Genomic DNA, 13,345 nt, shown 5'->3' with positions numbered 1-13,345 from the left:
AGTAGTAGTAGCCTTTGTTGTAGCATAGATATATAAAAACGAAAAGTCTCAAATATTTCATGAATAAGGTGTAGAATGGCTGCTTTCGAGAACACAGGTAGGCCTGGTAATAATTTAAATGTATAATACCCTGCTCCTTATTTACCTCGTTGCTTGCACTGCCAGTAAAACGTGTAATTGTCATATTATAGGACATCATCAATATGACAGAGATACTGACGCCAACTTACAATGCAGAAGCGTTCGCCAAATCATTCATCCATATATCTTCCATTGACATATCACAGTCTATCAACAATACATCATTTTTTTTAGACGAACTAGAAATATTGACAGAATATTAGAGTGTGGATAGGAGTGCCAAGAACTGGTATTGTTGAATATTGCTTTGTATAGACATGCTGGCAACGAAATCGTCTATTCATTCGGCTCAAACCAGTAACCTCATTCCCGATATATTTTCAAAATAAATTGTACTTGTGAGTCGGTATATGCAGCGATCTAGCGATTCATTTACAAATTGATATTTCAAAGGACGTCAGTGCGAAAAAAAAGTGCAGAATGGTGTGATTGTTTATTTAAACTCATTTATGCCATCTGCTTGGGAATATTGTTGGTGATAGTGTGGAGGTTTTAATCGATCAACCAATACGAAGAGATGTATGACATTCCAAAATACATATCTGAAACTTTACCACGTTTCCAGTATTAGGCATATTTGCATACATAATTGATTATGATTGGATTGTATACCGGAACGACTCAACCTAATAACGCGTAACACTTGATTGAGTTAATTGAGACTTGGAAATTATTAATTTTCTCATTGGATTCTATTCATTTTCAACTTTACCATGAAGGTGGGATGTTATCAAGTTCAAATGCAACATTGGCTCGAGTGGAAGCTTAGGTTAGATCTGCATAATGCTTGATTTTGGATTGTGCTTCTTGTTTGCAAGCGTCAAACGTAAATCCTGTAGGTATAGTCATGACTTTCTTTCGAGTGACCGAGGTTCGTCACCACAAGACGCGGTCTCTGAGGAGCAAGAGATATTGGTTGTACCTTTGGAACCATTGGCCGACCATCACTCTGATCTATTCATTGGTCATCTGCATTCTTGTGACAATAAGAACCCACCAACGAGCGATTCAAGATATGCCTCTTCATCTGGAATATCCTGTAGATTGTGGTAAGATCTTGAAAGGGCATCCCAGAGAGATAGATCTCGTCTGGAAGCTCTACGAAGAGGTTGTCGAGATATCTGCGAATGGACTCATACCGATACCTTCGGACAGAGATGTGGCGGCTTATGCTGACAACTGCGACTTCTTCAAAGAACAGAGGCGATATCCGCGAAGGGCTGCTTCTTGGGAGGAAGAACAGTATCCTTTAGCATTTGTGATAGTCGTTCACCGCAATGCCGCGCAGGTGGAGAAGCTTCTGCGGGCGTTGTACCAACCGCAGAATGTATATGCCATTCACCCAGATGCCAAATCATCGCCTGATTTCTTAAAAGCTATCCGGAAATTGGCATCTTGTTTTGACAATGTATTCATCTGTTCTACGCTTGAGGATGTTCAATATGGAAGACACTCGCGTCTCATGGCGGACATAAACTGCATGCGAGACTTGATTAAGCATGAAGTGCAGTGGAAATATTTGATAAACCAATGTGGAGAGGCTTTCCCGCTGAAGACCAACTTGGAGATGGTTCGACAACTGAAGAGCTACAATGGCCTTAACGATGTTGAATCCTACCCGACAATCGGTAAGAAACTAAATAGATTTAACAGATACGGGTCGGACCGGAAGTTGGAGGTCGTCACCAGACTTCAGCACAACCCACCACCGGGTGACATTGAACTGTTCTCTGGAAACGCGTACAACTCCCTCACGCGAGGGTTCGTGGAGTATGTCCTGAGCGAGGAGTTGCCACAGAGGTTTCTGGAGTGGCTCGAGGATGCATGGTCTCCAGATGAACACTACTGGGCATCCCTGAACCGCATTCCTGGAACACCTGGAGGATTTGCTGGTAGTACCATGGACCTTACCACCTATGTCAACTGGAAGCATGATCACCGGCACGTCTGCAACGGCTGGATTATCCACCATCTTTGTGTGTTCAGTTCTACAGACCTTACCTTGATATCTTCCATGCCTCATCTTTTCGTCAACAAACTCTACTATTTCAAGGATCCAATAGCACTGCAGTGTCTTCAAGATTCGCTCACGAATAGAACTCACAAGGTTCATTTTTGGCTTCCTTGGTCATGGTGATGACGTATTGTTTGTCAAATTAGAATCTCTAACAGGACCATGGTCTATCTAAACGTTACGAAAACTTTCATCACGTACTGAAATATCATATCATTTTATTTTCATAGTGATGTCTTTGTATACATCGAGTCTTTTTTAATGATAAATTGTAATTTTTTTTGCGATACCTGATATTTCCTCTATTTAAAAAAAAATCGATATGGTTGGGGTTTAAAAACATCTGTAGGTCTATTTCTATACATTAGACCATAATTATCTATTGTTACTCCACTGTTTCGTTTCAGATTTGGATGCCCCCCCCCCTCTCTCTCTCTCTCTCTCTAACCGTCTCTTTCTCACCCCCTTCCCCCACCCTCTCCCCCACTCACTCATTTCTCTTCTTTTCATCTCGTTATGTCTTTGTTCGAATGATAGCATATCAGACCGTTTTAATGCCTATTATTTCATTTGATGTAAGTGAAGAAACGTAAAGTTTGTTCTTCAGAATCAATCGTATCGATTTTTTTTTTGCAATTCAGAAGAATATGGTAAAAGCTCCACTTCTAAATCCTGATTAGCAGTTGAAGACCATTGTATAATTTGTCTTCAAACCAGATCTGCATAACTGTCCTACGTAACCGACTTAACTAAAACACATAACACAAGAACAAATAGTATAAGAGCAAAAATAGGTGCATATGCAGGTACCAGTTTTAGTATTTTCATCTATCGCTGTTCAAGGGTAGGCCTACCTATATTAGTGTTATACCAGATTAAGAATTGCTATTGTGCATGATACCCGGATAATAATTATCCGGGTAATATCATGCTGTTAATCTATACAGCAAAACTGTGGTGTTAACCGGTGTACATAGAGGACCACATCAATTATTTTACACCAGCGTTAAACTGACAGTGTTAGTTTAACACCTATAGGTGTTATTACACCTTTCGTTGTTACATTTACACTCTTTGGTGTTATGTTCAATCCCTAGGGTGTAATTTTAACACCCCAGGGTATGGTCCTCTATAGACATCAACTGGTGTCATTTATAACACCACGGTTTTTACAGTCTGTGTATAATAAGGGAATATAAATAAACTATCACTGTTTGCTAGGAGCTTCCATTTACTTTTCTTTTTTCAATTTCATTTTGTAAATTTGTTGTATGAATGAAACAAAGTGAGGTATGAATTTAATTCATTTCATTTTCCTGTATTTTGTCAATATATTTGAATGGCTGAATAAATGAGATGATCTTTGGCTGGAAATCAACAATATTTGTTGCCCTCTTGTAGTTTTGATGACGTCAAACACTCGCCCAAGCCTGTGGATGCCAATTGGCCACCCTCCAAGATATAATGTGACATGCGCTTTTGACATTGGTTGAAAAGTTCAAAACTCTCCAGAACTTCACACAGCTGACTGTAGGAGATAAATGGGAGGTCAATCTTTCTCTCTCTTCCTCTCTCTTTCTTTCTTTCTTTCTTTCTTTCTTTATTTTTCTTTCTTTCTCTCTCTCTTTCTTTGTCACTCTCTCTATTTTTATCTGTTTTTTCCGTCTTCTTCATGATCTACACCTTAATTTGCTTCCCCCGGGACGCTGCTTCCACGATCTTCATTTTCCATCATTTATTTCGTTTATTGTTCTATTTTCAAATTTCAGCCCCCTCTCTTTCCCCCCCCCCCCTCCCTCTCCATTTTTTATCTTCTCGCCTCTTTCTTCCCCTCTCCCTTACTGTATCACCATCTCTCTCTCCCCCTCGCATTCTTCTACTCTCCGTTTATCTCTCTTCTCTCTATATTGAGTTCACATTACCGTCCATTCACTAGTGACTGTTCCTTCCAATGTGGTGAGAAAACAGCTGATGTGATTACATTAATTCGTGTACTAAATTTAGTTTAAATGAATGGATCGCGAATTCCTCGGCACTGAATTCAAACTGGTTCCAAAGTGCCAAAGATGGAATAAAATACAATTCGCTAGCCCCCCCCCCCCCCGCGCCACATACATTCACCAAATTTGTCTCAGCTTACCATTTTAGCAAAAGTTTAAATTTATTCCACTCATACCCGGAGCGGATACAGGGGGAGGGGTAGGTGAATGTGAATGCTGGAAGCCCTTTTATTAATGTTTTGCTTGTCGTTTTTCTTTGGGGAGGGGGTTTGATCCGCCACTGACTACTAAAATTACTACTACTACTACTACTACTACTACTACTACTACTACTACTACTACTACTACTACTACTACTACTACTACTACTACTACTACTACTACTACTACTTCTACTACTACTACTACTTCTACTACTACTACTACTTCTACTACTACTACTACTACTACTACTACTACTACTACTACTACTACTACTACTACTACTACTACTACTACTACTTCTACTACTACTACTACTACTACTACTACTACTACTACTACTACTACTACTACTACTACTACTACTTCTACTACTACTACTACTACTACTACTACTACTACTACTACTACTACTACTACTACTACTACTTCTACTACTACTACTACTTCTACTACTACTACTACTACTACTACTACTACTACTACTACTATTATTATCATTACTACTACTACTACTACTACTACTACTACTACTACTACTACTACTACTACTACTACTACTACTACTATTATTATTATTACTACTACTACTACTACTACTACTACTACTACTACTACTACTACTACTACTACTACTACTATTATTATTATTAATACTACTACTACTACAACTACTACTACTACTACTACTACTACTACTACTACTGCTGCTGCTGCTGCTGCTGCTACTACTACTAACTACTTCTACTACTGCCATCACTATCACCACCACCACCAGTGAATGAAGAAAATATATAAATATAAAAATCACTTTTCACATCTCAATCACATCTACACTTTTCACCCCACCTTTATATATTTTAATTTTTTCAAATTCAAATTCAAATTTATTTAAATTCAAATTTATTTTTTTCACTTCCATCAAACAAAAAAAAATTGTATACCATATATAACCATAAATATTTGTATCCGTTGCAAAAAAAAATAATAATACATAATTTATGTTGTGAAAAAAAAAACACTTAGACAATTTGGGCAACACATTGTAGGTTTTAAATATGTATACTATTTTTTAAAAGAAATTAAATTGTATATGGGCCCAGAAGTTATCAATCTCAAATCTTGACTGATTTATCAGATTTACATTTAGATTATTACCCTAAGCCAACGCTGAAACATATTAGTATTCATCAGGACCAGGTCTTATCCAGCTAAATGAAATTTGAAAACAAACATAAATAACAAAAATAACCAAGTTCCTTTATCTTTTAGGCCTATTGGTTTCAAACTTGATATTCTTATTGATTGTTGTTTTCATTTACTGCTAAGTGCCTGATGGTTATTTGATTTATTGTATCATATTTTCGTCAATTTCCGCCAAAATTGCCTGCCATATTTTGTTTGATATAAACTCTGCAAGATAATTGACGCCAGTATAAAAAGTTAATCTGTATTGTCATAGGCCTACGTGTACATAGCACAATGTAATGCCAGATATTACATGCCAAACTGTCAAGGCTATAGATGCAATGTTGCCAAAAATGTCCTGTTTCTTTGAGAATAATAACGATAAATGAATACTTCAAAGGTTCAGATTTTACAGCTGTTTTCCATGCGGCTCATTTCTTTCAGATCCAATCACTGACACCCAGCCGCCATGTTGGGCGTTGCCCACCCCCTCCCGACCAGATACCAGAGGATGCGTGCTCGCAGTGCGGATGCCGCTCTGACAGTGTGTGTTCCATCGATCAGAAATGCTGCTTTAATGGGTGTCAGTATACATGCATGAATCCCGTCAAACCACCGCCAGGTAAGTGGTCGTTTACCATGGTAATGATGTACCTCACCTCAAAGGGGGTAAAATGTGTTAGTTCTTGAGGAATTATTGAGAGCAGTAGACCCAATGGATTTAGACTTGGACCATCTTTGATATCAATCCCACTTTGTTACCCCAGTTATCTGAGTCCCCTCTCCCACCCTCTGTCTTTCTACCCTCCCCCTCTCTCTCTCTTTCTCTGTCTGTGTATCTCTCCCTCTCTGTCTCTCCTAATACTTAAGAATTGACTCCTCAATAGAGTTGAAACTTCAAATTTATGATCAAAATTGAATGAATTGTTGTTGTTGTTTGTTTTTTAACGGCGCTCTCATTAAAAAATAGAATATATGCGCCAATCAAAATTATTCTATCATATCAAAAAATGTTTTTTATTTTATAATTTTCAGTAGATAAGGTCTTATATTAATCACGAATTTTGTTATACCTCTAAACGAGGGATTTATTCATAATCCATCACCCATGTCATAATAAACTGAACATCACAATACATTTATCATTTTCTCTGGCAATCTCTTATCTGGCTTCTTCAATTCTTTTTTTGTAATTATTCTATTTTCCATTTCTCTTACAAAAAGGTATTTCAAACTTGAATCTCTTCTGCCTATACCATCTATCGCGACTTATATCAATCGCTACTTTCACTCTTAAAGTGACAGTGTGATTGGTTGATTCATTCAGGCACGGATTTAAGGGTGCGAACGCGGGCCTTGTCCCGACTCTTTTTTTGGGGGGAAGGGTCCTCTGTCTCGAAAAAATGGAAGGGAAATGCTTTACATGAGTGATGACAACCCCCTCTTTATTGCCATTTTTTGTTGTTCAGAAGGTGCCTCCTCATTATGGTAAATCCTAGATCCGCCCGTACATGCATGGCTTCAATGACTGTTAAAACAGTCTCTATACCCATACTACATGCACTACATAATGTACAAGAGTATAAACGAGTTCTTTGTATTTGCAGTAATTGAATGAGGTAAACTGATCTTAGGTTGATTTGCAGATATATATATATTGCAATGTCTGCGAACTAAATTGAATACACAAACTAAATCAATGCAGTGAATAACATCAATAAGGCATCGTTGCGTGATGGTATTCATATGGAGAAGGCTTCATATTGTCACAAACCCTTACAGGGGCGGCACCCAGGTATAGGGGAAGGGGGCACACTGCAAAAACTCCGGTGTTGATTTAACACCAGCCCGGAATCTATATAGGCCTATGTCCACACCAGAGAAGTATTGAAACAACACCAGTTTGGAATCAAACCGATGCTGTTTTAATACTAATTGGTGTTGTATAAACACATATCTGGTGTTAGACCAAAACGAAACTGATGTTGTTTAACACTTCTCTGGTGTTGACATGATATATTCCGGGCTGGTGTTAAATCAACACCAGAGTTTTTGCAGTGCAACTACCAAAATGTCATTTCCTTTCCTCACTGAAAGCATGGAAGTAATCATGACAATTAGACAATAAAGGCTACTTTTATTTGAATATTCATTTTTTTAATTATGTTTCATGTTTGTTCGTTTTCTGTTTTCCTTTTCGGTAGATTTTGCCCCGTTGTATAAAAGTTACTATTATGGTAACTCTACCATCCAATGGTAGCTACCATGGTAACAATGCTCATCAACCAATCAAAATCAAGTTACCATAATAGTAGCTTTTATGCAACTGGACCCAGAGCGTGTTACGTACGTGATATCGTAAAAAGTAAAAACAGAATGAATATAAATGATATGAAGGAAAATAAATCAATAATTGTTTTTTTTTTGTTTCAATCTTGTTTCATTCTACTGCAGCGTTTGACTGGTTAAATGAACCGATTCGGCAAAGAACTTCTGGTAAGTATCCTCGACTCTGGTACCCTTTCACGTATTTTATGTGGATTTTTTTTAAATATTTGATGTTGAACTGTTAACATTAATATACAGTAAGTAGCTCTACATTGTTAGTTCGAACAGAATGAACATATAACATTATAAGAGAAAACATACAACACTAGTATATTCACAGCATCGGATATGACAGGATTGTAATGATTTGGGGGGAAATGTTGATCGTTAAACAAAGAAAAAAAATTGTGAAAGAAAAGTTAGAGCAAAGAAAGGAACCCTATACCTGCATGTAGACGAACAAGATCATTCAATATAAATTTCGCATATTTGATTGTCACACAGCAATATGGGAAGAACGATTGTGACAGTTTATTTTTTAAAGGGTTAAACTTGGCGATGACCAGCTTTTGAGCTTGCCAAATATGATTAATTTAAAAATCAAGCCAAATGCAATTGGTGATTATGACGAGAATTCCCGAGGTCCTCCAAAACTGTAGATAATGATCATGAATTTAATCCCTCAAATGAACGGATGAAATATGACAGAAGAAAGAATGGAGGAAAATATGAAAATGACAAAGAATGGGAGAAGAAGTAGAAGAGGAGGAAAAGACGAGAAAGCATAAGAAGTATAGTGGTAAAAAAACGAGGGGGAGGAAAACAGTAAAAAGGGGAAGGAAAATAATAATGAACAAGACAAAATAGGAATACTGATACATGGACATGATGGAAGAATGTATGAAAGAGAAAAATGAATCAGATGATGATGACGACGATGATGATGATGATGACAGATGATGATGATGACAGATGATGATGATGGTGATGATGACGACGACGAATGATAGGAGAAAGGAATGAGATGGAGGAAGATTGCATAAAGGAGAAAGATATTTCATAATCAGGCAAAGAAAATAATAAAGCATTGGCAAAATTTGAAAAATCTTGACTTATTATGTTTTGTACTACATTCAGAGATAGAACGACAGGTATATATATACATAATATATATAGAGAGAGACAGAGAGCTGAGGAAGAGAGGGGAAGAGAAATGAAAAAAGGGAGGGGTAAAAGAGAAGAAGATTTGGAGAGAGAGAGAAAGGGTTTGGAATAAGGGGAGGGGTAGAGAGAGACCCGGAAAGGAATAATTTAAGGTGTTCTAGCGTAGTGCGTGTTGACCCATTTCCGTCATTAAACCTCAAACTTTCAAAAAGTTTTGAAATTTGAGCGTCATCTAAGACTTAATCTGATTTGAAGGTCCTCCAAAATGGAATTTAATAACTTCACCACTCTCCAGAGAAATACATCGATCGATTAACCGCATTTCAATCCTCTGAGACTTGAAATATTAGGTCTGAAATTTAGTTTTGGGTATATTCCGGTGAGAATTTCAGAATTTCCTTTGAGAAATATGGTCGAATTCTTTTCGAGCAGCGTTATATCTTTAGCAGTATTCGTATATCTTTCTTGCTGTGATCCGGGGTTGTGATGATGATAGCACAAACGTCATTTTGCAAATGGTGTCATAAGTTCTTCGCGATTATTTTTTTAGAGCTGATGTAGAACCTTTTTGTATTTAAGATTCAAACCTTCGTTTATCAACATCATTCTCCTGTGAGTTTTATATATATTTTAAATGCTTTTTATTGTATCAATGCTTTTCTCATGCAAGAATAAATTGTCTTACTAACAATTTCCCACTTTTCCATTATAAGAAGGGAATCCGATAGCGAGAAAATGTGTATTAATCACAGTTTTATAAAAGATCGCAAAATACAAACATTTACTAATATTCCAACTTCTTCCGTCCCCATATATATATATATATATTTTTTTTTTTCATAATGGAAATGAGTGAGTTCGGGAGTTTTTTTTTTTTTTTTATCAAAAATGATTTTTTTTTAATGGGTAGTCATCATTATCTTTGAGAACAATGCTGCTCAATTATAAGCGGTTTTTGGCAACCCATTTTTCTCGCTCAAGTTGATTTGATGTAAAAAAAAAAGTATTTGGCTGAAATGGCATGCCAACTATGCCAACATGTCCACGGGGTTAGGTTCAGGTGTTTTGTTCAATATATTTTGTTCATTCTTTCATTATTTTCTTTGAAGGTTAATTCCTCGTCATGGTATTTTGGCCAAGCCTTTTCTCGTTTCAGTTGGTTGGAATATTTTCCTATTAAAATAAAGAAAATTTCCTCTTTTAGCGAAATGGGCAATTAAGGAGCTACTTAAGGATTTTCGGTAGGAATGTAAATCTTTCATTTTGTAATTATCCTCATCTTAACAGGTGGATGAAAATCAATATTTCTCCGTTAAGAGTGGGCTAGGTGCATTTGACCTTTTTTTTTTACCGTTGGCAAAAATGACAACAGAATAGGGCAAAAGTTTAAGCTAAAATATCCTCTTTCGATTTATCGTCCTCTTCGTCATTTCTAATCTGTCGTTTAGAATCGGTTGAAGGCATTATTTCTCCTGTTCAAAGTTCGGATATGCTATCTTACAAAATGAAATGCCTATTTAATAATTTCTTCGATGGCATAAATTTAGGCGTTGTCTGGAAATCAGTTTTCCTATCTATGATGGATAACGTTTTTACTCGTCAGCTCTCCCTATATTATTTGCAACAATTTTGATTTTCTAATCGTCGTGTATTTTTATTTCTTTCCCCAGGTAACGCATGGTTAATAACTGGTCCTGAAAAGACTCACACAGGTTTGTTAGATTTATAGTTCAATGTTTTTGGTCGTGTTTATTCCTTCACGATTCGGTTTATTTTGATCGAGACCGAAGAGAGCCTTATTATGGTACATTTTTAATATTGATTCACATATTGGCGACCTCATATTTATTTTTGATGAACTTACCTAATGTGTCTGACATACCTCTAGTGTATCACGTATTACAGGTGACATTTTTATTGACTGCGAGGTACGCATGACTGTTGTAAACATTCACTACTCTAATATTGTTACGATGTTATATATCTCATCTACGTTTAACAGTATTTTCTTTTGAAATATTCTCTCTAATTTTTAACGTTATCATAATCATCTGAAGTCGTTTGATATCAATTCTAATTCTTGTTTCTTTAACTCAAGCAATTATATTCTTTTTTATCTTCACTCCATTATTTGTTTAGAGGAATCATGCAGCACATCAACGTTTGATGAGGGGGATGGTATCTTATTGGAATGTCCAACGGGCTATCGGTGTTACATCACATACGCAGGTGATGCGGAGAACAATATACCAAACAAAGGCATCTGTATTCAAATTAAATGATGACATCACCCATGATTGTATTAAACATCACAAGGGCTTGATTTGGTTGACCCCCACCAGTATATGTCAATGCGGTTTGTTCACTATTGAAGGGGCGGGGCAGATTACCACCCTGGCCGAACTCTTTGTGACTTTTTTTTTTGCTTTCCAGAAAATTTGGGACGGAAGAGTGCTTCTGAAAACAGTGATGACCTCCCCCACACCACCCCTTGTTATATTTATTTTGCCCCTCGTTATGAGGTTTGCCAGACGTGTACACCATTGGGTATATTTTCCTTTTTTCAAATGTAAATTTCATTTTCTCACTTCCGTGGGAAGAATTGAAATCCATATTAAGTCCAGTAGTTTGACATCGTATCAATGTTTGTGGGCCGGTTGCACAAAACGCTGCGATCAAACGCAACTCCAAATGTCGAACGAAACTTCAATTTCAACCAATGAAATGCGCGCATTGGGGACTTGTGCTTATAATTTCTTGAGTTGCGTTCAAACGCAACTGTTTCTGCAACGAGCTCCTGGTCATTTTGGGTAAAGGCATTATCATTCTCTCTCACATGGGGCTTTTTATTGGGGGTGGGGGATGTGTGTTTGCTTATCGATTGACATACGGGTGACCACACCCCCTCCCACCCACCATTATTTCTCAAGAAGTAAAAAAAAAAAAAAAAAGGAAAAATTCGAAGAAAAAGAAGGATGAAAAGGAAGAGAGAAGAAATAAGAACATAAAACGAGAAGTAAATGTCATGTAACTCTATATTACCCCTTTAATCATGGTAATTCAATATTAAGTTATTATTGAAATGGTCATGATCATGATGATCTTGCACTTAAAAACCCATTTACCGATGCCCTTATTCTCATAGACATTTGTGTCGTTATTTTGTTTTAAATAATGACGCGGGATTATCGGGTTTTATTATTCATTCACTTGAAATTACCGTAACATGTTCTTTATTCATTGTAGAATGCTACTATTAACGTGATTATAAATAGTGTGTAACTGTATTGCTGCACGTATGTACACTCAAAAGAATGTATTGTCGATGTTTTGTTTCGTTATGTTTTTGTGTTTTTGGTACTTTTGTAATGTAAATAGCCCTGTATGTTGATTCTATTATGTTTCCATATTTAATGAATTATACTGTATCATTCAATGACGTGATACTGATTACAGTGTGAATATATTACTGATGTTATTAAAGAATTACTGTGTGTAGAGTGATCATTATTTGTTGTAATTGAGAGTAAAATATTTTCCATTATGTTTCTGAACATGATTCGGATACTACTGCTAACATGACTTTTGCTGTTGAGATGACTTGCATGGGTTACAAGAAGGGTGTGATGCCTTGATCTCACCATTTTCCAAACGACTATTTACAACTTTAAACTTATTTTAGGGATCCGTGCACTATAATGCTTTACTTATTAGTTATGTTTCCGATCATTTATAGCAAGGTGGGCATAATGAGCAGATTCACGCTCAAAATACCTTCCTGATAGATGGTATGACGCGTTCAATTAACTATTTCCTCAATTTGTCATTTACCTACATGTAAGCATGTCTAAATCGAAGTATGACACAGATAAGATAATCCACACGTTAATCCTCTTGATCTGATATCAAGCGCTGCCGCACGTAAGATACATTGTTGTAAGGAGGGGTGTGGTGTCAGGGGGGGGGGGGGGGGAGGGGAGAGCCTGGAGAGGGGAAGAAAGAAAGAAAGAAAGACGAACGAATGGTGTAAAGAGAGGTATGCATGGGCTGTGTAACAACAGAGACCTAATACTCTATTATCATGAAACATTGTAACATGGAAATTTGAGGAATATGGCAATGGGGCAGCTATGTACGTGGTCACGAAATCAAAACTGTGGAAATGTGAAGAGAGAGAGATAGAGAGGAGTGAAATAAAAGAGAGAGGGGAGGATAGTGAGTGTGATAGAGAGAGAGGGGGGGGGAGGAGAGAAATGGGGAAGGGGTAAGCATTGAGGGAAGACTGGCGGAAAATAAAACGAGAGACATT

The 13,345-nt window shown here is 36.9% G+C and overlaps 2 protein-coding genes across 2 annotated transcripts; both read left to right on the top strand.

Moving 5' to 3' along the window:
* Window positions 1-988: 988 nt before the first annotated feature.
* On the top strand, window positions 989-2,278 carry LOC129276067 (beta-1,3-galactosyl-O-glycosyl-glycoprotein beta-1,6-N-acetylglucosaminyltransferase 4-like). Its single transcript, XM_054912508.2, has one exon. It carries the CDS (start codon window positions 989-991, stop codon window positions 2,276-2,278), a length of 1,290 nt encoding a protein of 429 aa, XP_054768483.2.
* Window positions 2,279-5,993: 3,715 nt separating this feature from the next.
* LOC129276068 (WAP four-disulfide core domain protein 1-like) lies at window positions 5,994-12,522 on the top strand. The gene is made up of 4 exons (XM_054912510.2): window positions 5,994-6,166; window positions 7,999-8,040; window positions 10,707-10,748; window positions 11,176-12,522. Exons 1-4 carry the CDS (start codon window positions 6,142-6,144, stop codon window positions 11,316-11,318), a joined length of 252 nt encoding a protein of 83 aa, XP_054768485.2. The 5' UTR covers window positions 5,994-6,141; the 3' UTR covers window positions 11,319-12,522.
* Window positions 12,523-13,345: the final 823 nt, after the last annotated feature.

The sequence above is a fragment of the Lytechinus pictus genome, chromosome 14 (genome assembly GCF_037042905.1).
Source record: "Lytechinus pictus isolate F3 Inbred chromosome 14, Lp3.0, whole genome shotgun sequence".
In the NCBI taxonomy this organism is placed as follows: domain Eukaryota; kingdom Metazoa; phylum Echinodermata; class Echinoidea; order Temnopleuroida; family Toxopneustidae; genus Lytechinus; species Lytechinus pictus.
This window is presented reverse-complemented; position numbering and strand designations above follow the sequence as displayed.

Bases quoted from the DNA above. Each gene is read 5' to 3' on its own strand.
- LOC129276067 (XM_054912508.2), top strand. From the start codon at position 989: ATGACTTTCTTTCGAGTGACCGAGGTTCGTCACCACAAGACGCGGTCT.
- LOC129276068 (XM_054912510.2), top strand. From the start codon at position 6,142: ATGAATCCCGTCAAACCACCGCCAG. The intron at 8,041-10,706 runs GTAAGTATCCTC...TTCTTTCCCCAG, and splicing joins GATTCGGCAAAGAACTTCTG to GTAACGCATGGTTAATAACT. The intron at 10,749-11,175 runs GTTTGTTAGATT...TTATTTGTTTAG, and splicing joins TCCTGAAAAGACTCACACAG to AGGAATCATGCAGCACATCA.